The 16,790-nt window shown below is 41.4% G+C and overlaps 1 protein-coding gene and 1 long non-coding RNA gene across 2 annotated transcripts in view; both read right to left on the bottom strand.

The window, feature by feature from the left end:
• Window positions 1-2,246: 2,246 nt before the first annotated feature.
• LOC144539816 (uncharacterized) lies at window positions 2,247-2,848 on the bottom strand. The gene is made up of 3 exons (XR_013505109.1): window positions 2,723-2,848; window positions 2,469-2,558; window positions 2,247-2,339 (listed from the first exon to the last, which is right to left on the bottom strand). It is a non-coding gene; the product is annotated as an uncharacterized LOC144539816 (long non-coding RNA).
• Window positions 2,849-4,325: 1,477 nt separating this feature from the next.
• The window catches only part of col27a1a (collagen, type XXVII, alpha 1a), a 75,774-nt gene continuing 63,309 nt past the window's right edge, over window positions 4,326-16,790 (bottom strand). The window contains exons 33-61 of the mRNA XM_071895804.2: window positions 15,859-15,912; window positions 15,384-15,437; window positions 14,747-14,800; window positions 14,538-14,591; window positions 14,255-14,362; window positions 14,076-14,129; window positions 13,859-13,966; window positions 13,655-13,708; window positions 13,290-13,343; window positions 12,754-12,810; window positions 12,602-12,655; window positions 12,467-12,520; window positions 12,309-12,362; window positions 11,614-11,667; window positions 11,159-11,266; window positions 10,923-11,030; window positions 10,594-10,701; window positions 10,361-10,414; window positions 9,058-9,120; window positions 8,885-8,938; window positions 8,759-8,794; window positions 8,587-8,604; window positions 8,434-8,469; window positions 8,296-8,322; window positions 8,093-8,146; window positions 7,780-7,948; window positions 7,547-7,656; window positions 7,163-7,381; window positions 4,326-6,943 (exon numbers count right to left, since the gene is read on the bottom strand). Coding sequence (XP_071751905.2) covers window positions 6,797-6,943; window positions 7,163-7,381; window positions 7,547-7,656; window positions 7,780-7,948; window positions 8,093-8,146; window positions 8,296-8,322; window positions 8,434-8,469; window positions 8,587-8,604; window positions 8,759-8,794; window positions 8,885-8,938; window positions 9,058-9,120; window positions 10,361-10,414; window positions 10,594-10,701; window positions 10,923-11,030; window positions 11,159-11,266; window positions 11,614-11,667; window positions 12,309-12,362; window positions 12,467-12,520; window positions 12,602-12,655; window positions 12,754-12,810; window positions 13,290-13,343; window positions 13,655-13,708; window positions 13,859-13,966; window positions 14,076-14,129; window positions 14,255-14,362; window positions 14,538-14,591; window positions 14,747-14,800; window positions 15,384-15,437; window positions 15,859-15,912 — 2,178 coding nt within the window. The 3' untranslated portion in view covers window positions 4,326-6,796. The remainder of the gene's footprint in view (window positions 6,944-7,162; window positions 7,382-7,546; window positions 7,657-7,779; window positions 7,949-8,092; window positions 8,147-8,295; window positions 8,323-8,433; window positions 8,470-8,586; window positions 8,605-8,758; window positions 8,795-8,884; window positions 8,939-9,057; window positions 9,121-10,360; window positions 10,415-10,593; window positions 10,702-10,922; window positions 11,031-11,158; window positions 11,267-11,613; window positions 11,668-12,308; window positions 12,363-12,466; window positions 12,521-12,601; window positions 12,656-12,753; window positions 12,811-13,289; window positions 13,344-13,654; window positions 13,709-13,858; window positions 13,967-14,075; window positions 14,130-14,254; window positions 14,363-14,537; window positions 14,592-14,746; window positions 14,801-15,383; window positions 15,438-15,858; window positions 15,913-16,790) is intronic.

Raw genomic sequence — 16,790 nt, 5'->3', positions numbered from 1 at the left:
AGACACAGCACAGATATTAATGCAATCAATCAGGTGTTCTCAGGAGTCTTTGCCCATGTCGACCACCCCATGACATGGATATTGTTAATACTTTGAACTGAATTGCAGGCTATTTTCCTACGTCACCAATACATCCTTCATTCTACACAGCCTATTTCATTCTCTAGCAAATAATTTAGCAAACTTTTGAAGTCAGTATTAGGTTAGATTCTTTTATTTCACAACATTTAGTAACTTAGACAGAAAAGTGCTATATAATTTCATTTGAATGGTTGTTAATAGTTGTTAATAACTACAAAGCTGGAATGGTATTGTAGGTTTCCCCCAAGGAAAAATCAATATTCCTACAATAGCCTATATGAACTTGAACTGTATATGGACCGTCTATGGCAGTGGCTCAGTAGTGAGTTCCCAGTGACCTTACAGTAGGATACATAATGCTTTTCTTATCTCCTATATGGTATCACTTTAACATTCCTATACAGACTTTAGTTTGTCTGAGATATTTGTGCAGTATCCTATAAAAATCATATTAGGAGTAGGCTATTGGAATTCTTTTTCATAGTGTTTCTCTTCCACCGCTCTTTCTTTCCCTCCCCGCTTTTACAGACAATGAATGGAGTCTTTGTCACAGGGCGTCCATGAATGACAGGACGCACCAGGACAAATACCATCCAGGCGCTTTTCTGGGATAACACGCCTCTGGAAACACACGCACAGCCGGCCACCACCAGACAGATACCACGCTGACTGATGTAGATTAAGTGAAACATGCTGTGGGTTGATGAACTAGTTCAGTTGAACCTTTATCTCGTTCAGATCTCTATAAATAATGTGATACTATCATGCACCAGCATTACAATATTAAAAAGGTAGATATCAAAATGAAAAATGTTTGATGTTGCCACTATATTCCAGCGCCAAGTAGGAGATGAACCACTTCTTTTGTACATAAACACATTTTTTTTATTCAGCCTGATATGGTTACACATGGAAAAAAAATTCAAATTCTAAGAGAACTACTTCCCTTTGTGGATCTAATGATATGACAGTTTCAAATCAGCTTCAGATCCCCACTTGACAGCCTTGAACATTAGCTGCCCTGGTAGTGAGGAATAAAGCATAATCACATGCTACGACTGACCTGAGGCTTTTTTTCTTTTTGTCAAAAATAATAAAAACAAAAGAAAAAACAAAACATCTCCCCTCAGCAGTCATATTGTATGTTTTCTCACTAAATGATATGGAATGTAATCTTGGAACTGCACGTAAAAATAAAATTGTTCTCTACAACAGCAGAAAACACAAGAAATTGAATCAAGAGCAACAAAAAAAAAAAAGACTGATTCCCAGAATTCTGTTCCCAGGCTGCTACTGTGTGTGAGGCATTAAGAAAACACCGTCTCAGTCCATTTTGTGTAGAACAAAGAAACATGACAGCTGAAACCGAATTGTGTTGCGATTCACCGTCTCATAATCCTCAAATGTGGACATGAACAGAAACCACAACCTTGATGCTCAATAGTACAGAAGGTACATTAAATTTACACTGCTTGCAAATCAGTATTGGAATCTAATATATTAGGACTGACAGTCATAGACACAGAGGGAAGATTGATTAGGGAAAAGAGGGGGGTCTTAACATTTAACTAGTATTAGTTTTTTGTTAACTTGTAAATTTCACAAAGTGCAAATTTTCATTTATATTACATTATAACCAATTTTAGAAATGTTCTATTATATAACAATGAAAAATGGTTAATTCCACTTACCCCCATCCTAGCCATAACCAAACCCCCTCCCCAATCTGACTAACTTCAACCAACCACCCCCCCTCCCCCACACCCACACCCACCAGCTATCCATCAGTATTTAAAAAAGAATCACTAAATACATGCTGTAATGACACCCACCAATTTGTTTGAAACTTGACCAAAGCCTCCTTTTCGGCTCCTTGAATCTCTTACAGTGCACTGTTACTGTCAGCGTGCGTTTACAGTTAAAATATATATTAATCTATCATTAAATAGTATGCCTCTTGCACAGTCTTGCATGCATTGGAGAGCATTTGGGCAAGCTGTACAAGAAGGAGAGGCGTGTGGACGGACTTGCTCAGGCTGTAGGCTCCGGGCCAGGTCCAGGCACTCTTTCGCCATCTGTAAACGGTTTTGCCCTTTACTCCTTGCAACCGCGTCAGTCCAAAAGATGGTTCTCCAGTGTGTTTTTTCGAGTGAGCATTTGTTTGCGTGTGTACATGAGTGTGTGTGGTCCTAAACTCAGTTTCACAAAAGAACTGTATAGATCACTGAAGTTTTGTGCCAAGCTTTCTTTGTCTGTTCCTGGAAGAGAAGAAAAACAATTCTGAACACGCAACAATTGTAAACATAATCATGGTGATAAATGTAATATAGTGCGTGATATAACAGCACTCCTTAACCCCACCTGCTTCCACCAAACCAGTATCTTACCTTGCCTCTGATCTGGTCACTGTATACTCAAACCATAAGATGTTGGGGATCAGGCTTGTGTCTCGCACCAGAAAGTACTCCGATACTGGCCTATCAGTTGTGAAAAGGTAATGACAGGACAGAATGTTAGAGAAAACATATGAGGGAGGTTTTATTTATTCAGTCATTTAATAATAATTTGTCTTTTCCCAGTGACAAGAGGAGAAAGCAGGGAAAGGAGAGCACACAGGGCCTGAGCTTACACCACTCCTTACCATGCTGCTATCTTGGGGAATAACGGTGTCAGCACCTCTTGCGTGATGAAGAACCAGATTATGCCGATAGCACTACCGGCCACTCCGCCGTAGAATACCTGACTCCAAGAGTGATACAACAGGTAGACCCTGAGAATGAGACAAAATCAGGTTTAAGCCAACACATCGGATGCATCGACTTTCAAACTGCATTACTGAAATGCCATTAGTGCCGAGTGCAAAGATGTAGTGGCAAATGAACAGGCGGGTAAATCACGACCAGTCGATGACCATAAGGCAAACATCCACATATATATATTAAAAAAAAAGAACTATATTTTCAATGAAGCTTTAATGTTTTTTCCCTTAATAAGGAGGCCCACACTTCACTGCCATAAAGTTAAATTGAGTCACAATACAGGTTTTGTACTTGTGAGACACAGCAGTATGCATTTGTGGATATAGGGCTACATTTACATGTGGGAATTTTGTTTGTTCACAAATCTTCAAATCACAAGTGTAGGATTTTTTTTCACTTCCCATCCTTATTCATTATTATTTGTGAATCTTGGAAAACACGTGTAAATAGTATTTGCACTATATTCACTCCATATACTCACCTTTTTCTTTTTTCCCCATTGCCATAAAATAAAGATTCATTGTAGTGACAGCAGTGGGAGGTCATGTGACCAGACCAAAACAGATCAAATTACATGCAAAGGGTCCCTCTTCACAACCAAATACAAAAAATAAATTTCTTATCACTTTTAACAGGGAGGTTAAGCAAAACTAACTGTTGCCATGTTGGCAACATCATGCAGCAAAGGAGTATTACCAAGTCTAAAACAAATACAGTGAAATGTCACTTGTATGGTTGTGAATGTGTAGATGTAGCTTACTTTTTCAACCATTTAATTTATTCTTAGCTGGATAATCTGACATTTTTGTAAAAAAAAATGTTAAAACATCTATTCTGCCAGTGTTAGCTGATATGGGCTTGAACTCATCATGATATTTGCTGCTATATTATAAGAGCTTTCTCGAATCAAACAGAAACATCACTTCAAGTATAAAAATAAACAATTTATTTTCCTTCAAAAATCAAGTTTAAAATCACCCAGAGGGAGATGAACTAGGGCAGGTGCACGGAATTTTGCAATTAATCAGTCAGCTGATCGTGGAATGACTTTTTTATAAATGGAGCATTAGTTCAACAGCCATCCAATCACATTTATCCTTGCATGGTTACAAGCTTGATTGACATAAACTCAAACGAATCCCTTCCCTGTTTTTGTTAATCAGCACTCCCATTCTCTTGCCTGCTGGTCCTTTACATGGTGTATTTGCGATGAGTCAGCAGACTGAAAGCAGAAAAAGTGCAGATTTCATGAGCTTAGTAACTTTCATATGTAAATGAAGTAAGATTTTTGAACACAAGACAGGTAATGATACAACATTATGTGTATGTTTTGTTTAGTCTCACAGGTCTGCATATCTAAACATGACTGGTCTAATTAATAAGAGAATGATTCCCCCTAGTGGATACCTGACCAGCAGAGGACATACATTTTTTTTTATTGGGTCTTCAAGCCTTACAAATCGTTCAAAATCAATAGTCCACACACAAATTTAAAGTATTTATTGAACAAATGGACATTGAACATTGAAGAAAGGGTAGACAGATGAAGGATAGGCACCAGAATTGGTCTTGTTCAGAGTTTCATGACTTATTTGGCTGATATTTTCCAAACAGGTTTTAATTATAAAGACAATAGAAAATCTTTGCTCCAAGTCATATGTAAAAATGTGAGGTATTCTTAGCTCATTTTAATGTCTACAACGGATTTACAAAAAGAAAAAATAATTTTCACATATTGGCATAATTTCTTTAAAACACAAGTTATAATAGAACAGAGTCCTGGTACAGTACATGGTTGATTATCATAGAGGAAAAACAAACAAACAAAAAGCAAAATAACAAAAAATAAAAAAATAAAAGACAATTAACATTGCAATAAATTTGTTCTCTGGAGCCCCAAATTTACACATAAAATAAAAAAATCTATAAACTCCAAGACCAGTTGGGCAAACTGATATATAAAGTTGTCAGAAAGAGAAGTATTGCTTCGACAAACAGAACCTTGCTCAGTCGGCAACCACGTTTACAACATTAAATAACATTAAATTATCAAGAGGGGATCCACTGTATACAGCAAGGCTTGCACAATTATACACATTTGTGTTCAACTACAACAAAGAAAAGTTTCTTTTTTAATTAAAACTATTTCCACTAGTTGTGTTTCTAAAGATATTACATACAGCTGTGGGGGGGCTTTGTACACAGAAAAGAAAACTTTATTTTTTAAAAAATACTTCAAACCCTGTGATTTATAATGGATACAAAAGGAGAAATCTGTTTTTTCTTTTTAATAGTTATCTCTAAAATATATTCCCTTAGAATAAGCATCTCTGTAAATTGCAGTATAGAACAAAATAGGTTTGAATAAAGAACAGATGTTTGACTATTCAGGAACTATGTAAAGTATTTCTGGATGGGATATTACCATAATAGTGCATTATGGAAGCTATGGCAATATATTATGCCTATACAGATTTTGTAACCATCTGAGCAAGCATGCACTATAAGCATCAGAAAGTGTTGGCAGAGTGGTGTAATTACAGCATTAGGTTAGCACCTCAGATTATTTTCTTAGCACCATGCATGACAGAGAGGATGGGATGAAAAGTTTGACTCCTGGACCCACTCTCTCCTGTGGCTCAGTTCTCCTCTTGGGAATGCCTGCACCTGAAGCCTGTCTACTGTAACCAGGGGGGGAGAGAATCCTGGTCCCATGTGGTGCTGGGTAAACACAAAGTTTACCATCCTATCTTTTATGATAAGGGAGGGGAAGAAGGAGCTCACTTAATATCGGTGTCTAGGCCTGATTTCACACTCCACAGTTGCAGGGAAATCAATAAAACACTGATGAGAAGTGGAGCTCCATATTTATAGGCATTATAATTGAAAGGCACAGATAGTTAGCCCAGATCTCTCATCTCCAGAACCACAGATATACTCCCTAATCACCAGTGGCATCCAGTCATTTTAGAGTCAGGGAGTCTAAGACATATTTAACAATGTGTGAGGATTAAGTATAGTAACAAGCGTTTAAGGCGTTGAGTCTCTCCATATCGATGGCTGGTGTGGCATTAGTGACTCCGTTAAGTTTGTGGTTTATGTTTTAGGAGTTGACTGCGTGCCACTGGTTTTCCCACATTAGGGAGGAGTACTAGTAAGTAGAGACGTGACTTCTGCTCAATTTAAACAGATGAGCGTGCCTCTGGACAAATTCACATGGGCAAGACTGAGAGGAGATGAGCACCAAAGGCAAATAAAACGGCACCCCTGAAAAAGCCTTCAATATCAGTTTAGAATATAAAATTATCTTCTCATTTTCTATTGCACTTGAAGATTATTTCTTTACATAAGATATACATGTATAAAAGTTAAGGAATAAGCATACATATATATGTACATTTAATTGATCCCAATTACTTTAATTCTTCTCTTCTGACAGAATGGTTTTCCTGGTATATAAAGTACACACAGTATACAGACAGTATACAGTACAAACAATAAGTTACTATAATGTCCGCTGATTGGTTAATTGGCAATATTGACTTGGCCTTGTTCTCCCTTCACTTAGCATTGTTCCAGAGAGATTGTGTGGCATGGAGCCTTTTTTCTCCAAGCGGGCGTACATGGCTTGGTGTGGGGGGAAATCCTTCTTGAAGAGCTTGAAGAAGCTATTGCCATGTTGAGAAGCTATTAGTGCAAGAACTCCCCCGCTCCTCCTCAGCTCTTCCTCGTCCCCCGCTCTGTCCCCCGGCTCCCCGCGCCTCCTCCCTCTGTGTCTGCAGTCCAATGGGAGGTTGGCAGAGTGAGGCGGGGGTGTTTCGGGGAGGCTTGTTCCCGCTCGGACAGTGCTTGGGGGTGGGTAGGAGGGGACTGCTCCGTTCTCCACACCTGTATGGAGGTGTCATCCAGGGGTGATGATCCATCCCTTCACACTCATTAGACTCACACAGCAGCCCTTACAGCAAGCATACTGGGCCAACCTCCAGGTGGTAATGTGAGCCAGGAGCAGTCTTCGGGAGGTTGTAGATGTCGACCACAGGGAGCAGGGTGGGGTCCAGGGAGTGGAACACAAAATGGGTCTGGTGCCAACGGCCATCTTTCATCTGAAACGCAAGCACACAAGAAATTTCAATAGTCCAAAACATGAAAGCCATAAATAGGTCAACCTGAAGATAGGATGCCACTCAACAAAATGAGATAGACACCTTCAGGACATGTTCATTAACAATGAAAATGGTGGCAGTTTGTAGGTTATCACTCAATACCCAATACTCAGTACCCAAGAATGATATAAACTGTTGATGTAAACATGTTGCTCCTACCCAGCAGGAGTCCTCCATGACTTGTGGCTCGAGTTCTCCTCCCACCTCGATCATCTCCCCACTCCAGGCCTTGAAGCTCACAGCCCCCTCGGCGGCCGGCTGGTCCTCAGCTGACCTCCACACGGGGACGTTCAGGCAGTGGATGGTGATGTGCTGCACTGCTTCTGAGCTCAGTAGGTGCAGGAAGTTCATCTGGACACGGCCAACGCTGATTTCTGGCTGCTCGAATAGCCAGAACACGGCGCTGGTTAACAAGACTGTTCTGTGCTCAAAAATGTATTCATTTACTATTCTCTGAGTTTTAATATAATAATAATAATAATAATAATAATAATCATGTGGGCTTTATTGATCTCACTGGAGTTGTTATTGTGTCTGAGATACCTTGGATACTGTGATTGGTTTCAGGCAAGTCTGTCCACCTCCAGTAAAGTTGCAGGAGACTTCTATTGTATCCGAAGAGCAGCCCAGGTTGGGGTCAATCCAATAAGTGCCTGAGACAGAGATGAGTAAATCAATGGGATCATCAGTCTATGTAAACATAAAAGTTATCTCTCTCTCTATCTCTCTCTCTCTCATACACACACACACACACACACACACACACACACACTCACCATCGTTCATCTTCTGTTCACAGCTGTGCAGGTCCCTGCAGATGCGGGCGGGGTTGTCCCGAGTGCCCAGCGGGTTCTTCAGGCTCTGGATCAGGTTACTGAGGTAGTGGAGGGTCTTAAAGATCTCTGCGCCCTGGTCCAGCATCGGCAGGTCCATCACTGGCTTATTCTGGAGATGGAGGACAGAGGAGAGGAGAGGAGAGGAGAGAAAAGATGACTTTGCACACTATGCATACAGTAGTTAGACAGACGCACATCAATTGATTAGAAGCCTGAACAATACAGAGAAATGTTGAAATCATACTCCACTGACCTCAGTCCTGAGTGGGGTGTGTGAATCCACAAACAAATGAAGACCGTCCTCTCTCTGCACCAAAATAACAAAACAAATGCAGATATGGAGAGATTCAGCTGTTATAATATCTTGTTTAGTAACTATCATCATACTTTGCAAACTAAATAATTCCTTTGAAGAAAATGGATGCAATAAAAATCAGCAAACATAAAATGTCTTACAAATGAGGCAGGGACACCTGGGGGACCCTATAAAGAGAAGGGGGAAAAAAGTAATTCAGAGGAGAAATTACGCAATTGTTAAATGTGACATTACATTTGTTTCACATTTGGCTAAGCCTATTAAAACTGGAAACTTACAGGTGGTCCAGGGGGCCCACGAGGTCCAGGAGACCCCTGATAAAGAATAAAAGCATAAATGTTAGATGGAGTTATGTGTTATCAATCAAGTGTTTACAATAAAATACTAATTGCTTGTAGCAGCAATACAAAAGGTGACAATTGCAAACATACCATTGGTCCTTGCAACCCCTGTTTAAAGAAAAAGAAAGGACAAATATTTTCAGTCTCAATATAGCCATTAACCCTCCTTTTTCCATCCAGAGTAAACAGTGTAAACAAAGTGTAAAAAACTGATTAAGTCTGTAAAAAAGTGTAGAGGTGATTCGACCTCTGTAAGACTCACAGTCTCTCCGCGATTGCCTTTCTCTCCTCTAGGACCCTGTAAAGAGACGTTCACAGTCAGCTGATTGAAGAATGAAAGCAGAGGGAGAGAAACGTAAAAGCTTATCTCAATCTGTAGAATACGTACTGCGCTTCCATTGGGACCGATAATCCCCATCGGACCGACTCCTCCTCCTCTGCCCTGAAGGAGAGAAGCAGAGAGGGAAAAAAGCATGAAATAGAGGGAATGTGTATGCTCCATAGGATCAATTAGAGTTTAATACATTTCATTGGTCTAGTCTAGATCATTAGACACGTTACCATTGTGCCCTGTGGCCCCTTTGGCCCCAGTATGCCCTTTGGCCCGAAGTCTCCTGCAGGCCCCTGAAAACAAAAGTGATAAATATTCATATCCACTCATCTTACACTCCATGCACTTGTGTAAAAACATATTACTTGACATCAGTCTTCTAAAATCTCTCTTCCCACCATCCCCTATCTCAAAGCATCTCTTCGTCTCATTATGGAACATCTGACATAACTGTTTCCACATTGAAGACGCTGTCTCCAACTGTCCTGATAGACTCTGGCTTTGGTTTCTGCGTGGTTAATCTAATAGACTGAGAACATTAGTTGTGTCTTTAGGGCAGTGTTATAGTAAGACAGGCTGCAAACAGAGAGAACACACACACACACACACACACACACATGCATGCAAGATGTGCCCCAACACAGAATCAGCTCCTCCTTTACTCATACAGGAGGAATGTGTAATTGTTAATTGTCTAATTATCAAAATGAAATGTAATTAATAAAGTTGCATCATGACACCATGACATTCTTAATTGAACACAGCTTAGCCACAGCCAATGGCTGCTATGCCCAGACTAGATGTGAATCCAAAAAACAAGCCATTGTAAAAAATCAATAGTGAGAGATTAGCCCACTCCCTGTAAAGATTCCCTAAGTGTGATTACCTGTGGTGAAGTGGTCAAACAAACCATTCAGAAATGAATACCATACCGCTCTTCCCAAAAGGCTAACAAATCACATTCTAGCAAAATCTAACAAATCACATTCTAAAGATAAACCAAACCCGACTTCAAAGACTCATATGATCTTTAGTTATCTCTCAAAGTGACAGCTGAATCCCTTTTGTGTGTGTGTGTGTGTGTGTGTGTGTTTGTGCATGCATGCATCCATGCATATCATCACAATGTGTTTGTAAGTATGCGTGTGATTTACGGTGCCCCGACCCAGTGCAGAGCGGGTCATATTTAAACAGCTGTATTTGGCCATGTTGGAGGAGCTTTACTGCTGTATGAAGAGCACCAGTGGTGATTCAGAGGCTGACTCGCTAAGAAGCCGCAAATCTTCCGTTACCCCTGTGGGATGAGTGCTACTTTTTAATGGTGGAGATTTAGTATCAAAACACAGTCTGGTGTTAAATGACCCAGTGGGTATCTGAGCTACAGTCGGAGCACAGGGATCATGTTCACCGAAACTGCAAAACAGCATTTGGTTTGTTTTGGGATTTTAACAATCGTGTTTTATGGGACTGTTCTGTGCACATGTGGTGAGGATGGAATGTAGAAGGTGTGCTGGAGTTGGGTGCTGAACATACCTTTGGTCCAAGAACTCCCAGAATGCCTGGAAAACCTGCTTCCCCTGTGTCACCCTGAACAACAAATCAGTCAAGCATGAAGTTACACAATCTCCAATTTCAACACAATTCTCCAAGAGAAACACAAACACAAAGAAATGTCATGGAATCAAATCTTAAACAAGTGACAGTACAGTACAAACAGTATTACATTTGCTTAACTGTGCGTAGATTGATCTGCAGCTGCTACTTACAGGTTGTCCTTTAGGCCCCTGGTCTCCTTGTGGCCCTGGCAGTCCCATCCCACCCCTGAAGCCTCTCTTCCCTGGGGGTCCAGCCTGGCCTCGAAGACCCCGCTCACCCTGGATGGATGAATGAATAAATTAATGATTGAGTGATTGGTGTGCAGTTAAAATATTTCAAGTCGTGATCCCAATACAACCATTGCATAGTAACACACAGTTCTTTCCAGAACGAGTAAGCTATTGCCCACTAGCAACTACAGTATATTGTTACAGTTATTCTATGCGTTTAACATTTGTTTCCCTTCGTACAGTGTCAACGTACCACTTTTCCCTCTTACCTTTAGCCCAAAGGTCCCCTGATCGCCTCGAAGTCCAGGAACGCCAGTTTTACCACGTGGACCAGCACTGCCAGGAAGACCAACCACCCCATCATCACCATGCTCTCCCTACAGACATATCGAGAAAGTGAGAAGAATAGTGACACCAACTAATCCATAAAACAAACAGCACATACATTTTTTTTAAGGAAGATCGGTTAAGAAGTGATAATTAGGCGTATATTGCTTTGTCTCACCGGCATGCCTTTGCTGCCATCCTTCCCTGGGACTCCATCCACCCCGGGCACACCCTCCTGCCCCTCTCGGCCCACCACACCTCTGGGACCAGGGAAACCAACCACACCCTGAGGAGAAGGGGGAGAGGGGAGAGCTCATCAGAAATCTACACACTAATACGTAGCAGGAGAGTGTGTGTTATTGACTTCTCTTTGATACACCTTTTTCATCTGTCTTGACTTGAGAAAATCTGTAAATTTCCGTTTTCTTCTGTGTAGGTTAGTCTCTTTATGACTTTCTTTATAAGTATATTGTCTTTGCCTTGTTTCCAAGAGTTCCAGTCTAGAATACATACCATTTACAGTCATAGCTGAGAGTAAGCCAAACCTCTGTCTATTGCAATGAAGTGTTACTTAAACAAACCCCAGAAATAGACATTGGAGCAGGTGTGGATGTACGGGCCTCGTTGCCTTACCAGTGACCCTCTGGCTCCTTTTTGTCCTATATGTCCCTGTTTGCCTTTCTGACCCTGAGGAGAGAGAGAAAGAAACACAGTCTTAAAGATGCAATAAGTAAGATTATTACTGTCCCATAATATATCTGCAGGGATTTGATAGGGTTGTTGATCAGTACCAAAAAAAGCAAAAAACAACGCAGTATTATCATTCCAGTATTTAGCTTGGTGATTTATTACCTCTTTACTAGATGTTTCTGTTGGATCTCTGCACTAATTAGCTAGCTTACTTTACTATTTATGTCAATTACAGGCCACCGTAAGCTGTGCCAGAGACCTGTTGATGTTCCTTGGTCACCAATAGAGGTCAGTAAAAGTCAGATTACTTAATGTCCCTTTAACTGAATTGATCTTAGTCTCATTAAACAGGGATGACAGTGTTAACTTACAGTCTGTAAAGGCTTTAGCATATCTAAAGCCCTCATGTTTGGCAGTCCATGTTCTAAGTGGTTAAATGTGTATTTCTGCACAGCTCAGCGGTTTGATGACAGATTGAACAATGGGAAAAGCCAAGGGTTTGGACTGAACTAATGTGCTGCAGATGATGAATAGGACCGCATATCAAAGTGGAACACTTCATACATGCATGCACAGGCAGGCACACCCTCTTCCACACACAGTGAGCACCCAAAATGTTTTTGTTTTGACATCCTTACTTGATCTCCTTTGGCCCCTTTGGGTCCTTGTTGCCCGCGAGGTCCAGGGTGTCCCTGAAATCGGCAATTATGTTAATGACAACCAGTGTGAGCGTGACTGCTGATGTAGGTTGTGTAAGTTCAGGACAGCAATAATAAGTCGAAGTCTTCATACTCACAGGTAGTCCAGGAGCCCCAGATTTGCCTCTCTGTCCGTCCACACCAACTTGACCCTGAAACAAAGTCAGAGTATATTAACACATAAACCCACATGGATCATTTTCAGATCAGCCAGGCTAAGCGATGATACTCACTATGTATCCTGGATCTCCTGATTCACCTCTCTCTCCCCTGTCACCAGGAGGTCCCTGGTAAAACAGGAGATATATGAGTAAAATGCAGACTATTTTTACAAGCTTATAGCATACCATACAAGGAAGAGAAAAGTAAGTGAGGAGTTCCTTACTAAGTCACCCAGAGGACCAGGAGGACCCTCCACTTTCCCATCATCCCCCTGCTCGCCCTGCCGATGAAGATCAAAACAGTGAAAATTGAGATGTTTTATATCAGACAACACAACCTTGTTGCAGTGAACTGTATTAAGCCCTTTAAACATAAATAAGTTTAAATCCTAAAATCTCATGGATGTTGGAAGGTTTAGCTTGTGTATGCCCTGACAATTCTCCTTTTGTATCTTTCTGCCTTTGTGTAAAATAAAAGCCATGTTGTATTTACAGCAGGTTGTCTTTGATGAAGGCACTAGGACATTAAAAGCAGGTTTGATGAGTATAAACTGCTTACAGAGAGAGGTGTATTTTGGGATGTTTGTTTCAAAGCTCAAATGAAAAACATTTGGTGATTTCGCTTTCAGGTCAATCGAGGTCAATGCAGACAGTATGCAGGTATCTGGGTGGTGTTGGGAAAAGATCTGAGGATCTGACTGAAGATAAGACGGAAGGACAAAGATCAAACAGTGTTAGACATAAAGTGAGCGAGGAGTACCTTTTCACCTTTTGGTCCTGGAGGCCCCATGGGGCCCTGGGGTCCCTGATGGCCCTGCAAAGACAGACATAAACAATAAGGTTGAATGACTAATGAACTCATACTTGCACGTAAACATGACAGGCATATTTTTTTTTTTTTTAAGATTCTTTTTTGGGCAAGTAGAGAGACAGGAAACATTGGGAAAGCCAAAGGGGGATGACATGCGACAAAGGTCCTGGGCCGGATTTGAACCCAGGACGGTTACGTGATGCATGCCTTAGACCACTGAGCCACCAGGACGCCCCATGACAGGCATGTTTAATGTGTAATATCCATCCACATCGAGCCAACCTGTAAAAAGCTCTGGGTTTACAGTAACTCACCTCATAACCTGCAAGGCCAATTTCCCCCTGTTGACCCATTCGACCAGGAGCGCCCTAGAGAGAGCAACAGGTTGCCTCTTCAGTCACACTATCAACACTTTTGAACATTAGACTTTCCTAGAAGGCTTTCTAAGTAGTTCTGTACAGTACTTGTGATTTCAAACATCATTGATAAATATCTGTAGCATTATTGGTCTACTTTACCACATGTCCAATGGTTCCTCTGGACCCCTTAGGCCCGACGAACCCTGGTGGTCCTGTCTTCCCCACTAGTCCAGTCTCCCCAAGGTGACCGAGGTGACCTTTGGCCCCCTATACATACAAAAAAGAGTCACAGAACTCTCAATTACAAGAATATTGATGGCTACTGAGTGAACATATTGGCATGAAACTGGTGACAGAGATGATTTAAGGTCGTTACCTTTGACCCTAGTTTGCCTCTTTCTCCTATCTTGCCAGATTTACCCTCTTGACCCTATAGAAAGAAAAAGAGGCAAGAACAGCTAAAGGCGTGGTTTCAGAGTCAATGATAATCAATTTAGAAGAAATGTGTGTGTGTGTGTGTGTGTATGAATGTTAGCAACAAGATAGGTCACTTACCCTGACGCCAGTGAGTCCAGGATTTCCAGGTGGGCCTTCTTTTCCCTTTAGTCCAATTTCACCCTTGTCTCCTTTGTCGCCCTCCTGACCCATGTCACCTTTTTCACCCTAGGCATACACATAACAAAAAAAGGCTAAGGAATACCACTATATTTAAAGTTCCTTTAACTAAAATATTCAGAAAGAGGGCAGGTTGAGTTATTACTGCCCCCTACAGTTAGTAGTTTTGGAGTTGGTGTCCCCATGTTCTAATAATCCAAGACATCTGGGGAAAACACCTTACCTTGACTCCATCAGGACCAGCTGGACCAGCCTCCCCCTCCAGGCCTGGCTCTCCCTGTGTACACACACACACACACACACACACACACATATAAACACACATAAACACACATACAGGTTAGGGGTTAAGCCACTAATGACTAATAAAGAACAGCAGCTCTACCTGTTAGGAATGCAAAATATTTGATAGTTTAAAGCTGATACACATACCCGCTGTCCTATCAGTCCCTGCTCTCCGATGTTCCCAGTGAGTCCGATGGCTCCCTGACACACACACACACACACACACACACACACACACACACACACACACACACACACGCACATGAGCACACACACACACACACAAATCAAGAGACAGACAGTATATTTTCTTTAACATGACAGCATACATCTTAAACGATGGCCCACATTTAACAAAGTGCTCATTTAAACGTGGACAATTTCTGACAGGGAAAAATTGACCATCAAAGCTGTCACAGACTGTTCTGGGGTTGATCAAAAGGCCTGTGTGTCCCTGCCGGCCTGCCGGTGGTTTATAGTGAAGTAGTGAAGGGGCTGCTGTGTTCACAGTGACCCCAAGCTCATTCACGGGCCTCGAGGGATTTATGAACAATGAAACTACACACACTACTGAATTTATATGGAGGGGCAGCCAACTGTATCACAGCTTGCTCATCTGTGTGTGCATCCAAGTGTGTGTGTGTGTGTGTGTGCGTGCACATGCGTATGTAATGCATGCATTCGTTTATACTAAACCTTGATGTGAACCGCTATCCTAGGCTAGTGTGGAATGCAAAAAAAATATTGCTATATATTGAAAAACTATATTGCTACTACGTCTCACCTTCTCCCCTGGCTCGCCTGGCAGTCCTGGTTCGCCCACCTTGCCCGGAGGACCCTTGGAAATTAGTAGGAAAGAGAAGGAGAGAGGAGAGGGTTGAATGACTTGGCCGATTGAAGGCTAATGACTCTTTGGCTTTAGATACAATACATCATGGGTGATTTCCAGAGAAAGAAGGGGGGGAGAGAGAGAGAGAGAGAGAGAGAGAGAGAGAGAGAGAGAGAGAGAGAGAGAGAGAGGACTCTTTCGTAATGTGGGTTAATTAGTTTAATAGGACAGATTACTTGAATCAGAGAGCATTAATGATTCATTGGAGTAAGGTGAACAGATGTCTCCCTGGCACAGTATCAACAAGCTAGACATATTTAACCATTTAGACTTCACAATACCCAGATTGTGTGTGTGTGTGTGTGTACTTATGTATGTGGATATGGGCGCATGCATGTGTCTGCAAGTGTGTGTTTGCTCCCTCTCTCACCTTCAAACCAATTTCTCCCAGCAGTCCCACAGTCCCTGGTGGCCCAGAGGGTCCCTATGGACGACAACACAAACACTGAGATGACAGTCAGACAAAAAAGCAACCAGTACTATTTCATACTAATGACCATCAGATCCCATTTAGCGCTATACATTTATGAAACAAACAAACAAACAAACAAACAAAAAAGGGAGGCTCTGGCTAATGTGGATTGCGAGTCCAGTGCCAGATCAGCCCATAAAACATCTGTACTGAGTTTGGATTGAATGGAGTAATTATGCTGCTCAAATACACTGGTGCTTTGCTAAGAATATTTCTCTGTCTCGATGCATATAAATGTCAGTTGCTCCTTGGTTGATTCTCATCCAATCTAAACAATAGTTAGGTTATACTTGAGGTCACCTGTGTGATCTCTCATTCACTGTGAGTCCACACAAGTTAACAGCAGAGCTCAGAACCGTTTAGTCTATGAAAGCAGCTGCACAGCCTGGGAAATAGAGATGGATGAGGAGGAAGGGAAAGAGATCATCATGAACAACAAAAGGGGGGATTAGTATTTATAGTTGCTGGTGTTGGGGAAACTCCACTTCTCCTCTCACTGTGGTAGAATGTTATTTACAGTTAACCATAGCAGCCTGTCTGAATTCAAACTAACTGTTGAACTAAAACTGTGCTGATGAAAACATATATTATATATCTTGTAAATAATTGTTGGATTGGATATTACCACTTAAAATGCAAAAAAAAGGCCACTGCAAACTAAAATACATTTTGAATTCTAATACATTTCACCATTACACACACACTTCATTCTCCTAAACAATCTCCAGCCCAGAGAGGTTGGAGGTTCTACTGGGCAGGTCTACTGTGCTGTGTAGGTATAAACGGTAAACTGTATGAGGTAAACTGTATACAGTAGGCCTGAGTGTCTT

This window comes from Centroberyx gerrardi, chromosome 2, assembly GCF_048128805.1.
Source record: "Centroberyx gerrardi isolate f3 chromosome 2, fCenGer3.hap1.cur.20231027, whole genome shotgun sequence".
Taxonomy (NCBI): domain Eukaryota; kingdom Metazoa; phylum Chordata; class Actinopteri; order Beryciformes; family Berycidae; genus Centroberyx; species Centroberyx gerrardi.
This window is presented reverse-complemented; position numbering and strand designations above follow the sequence as displayed.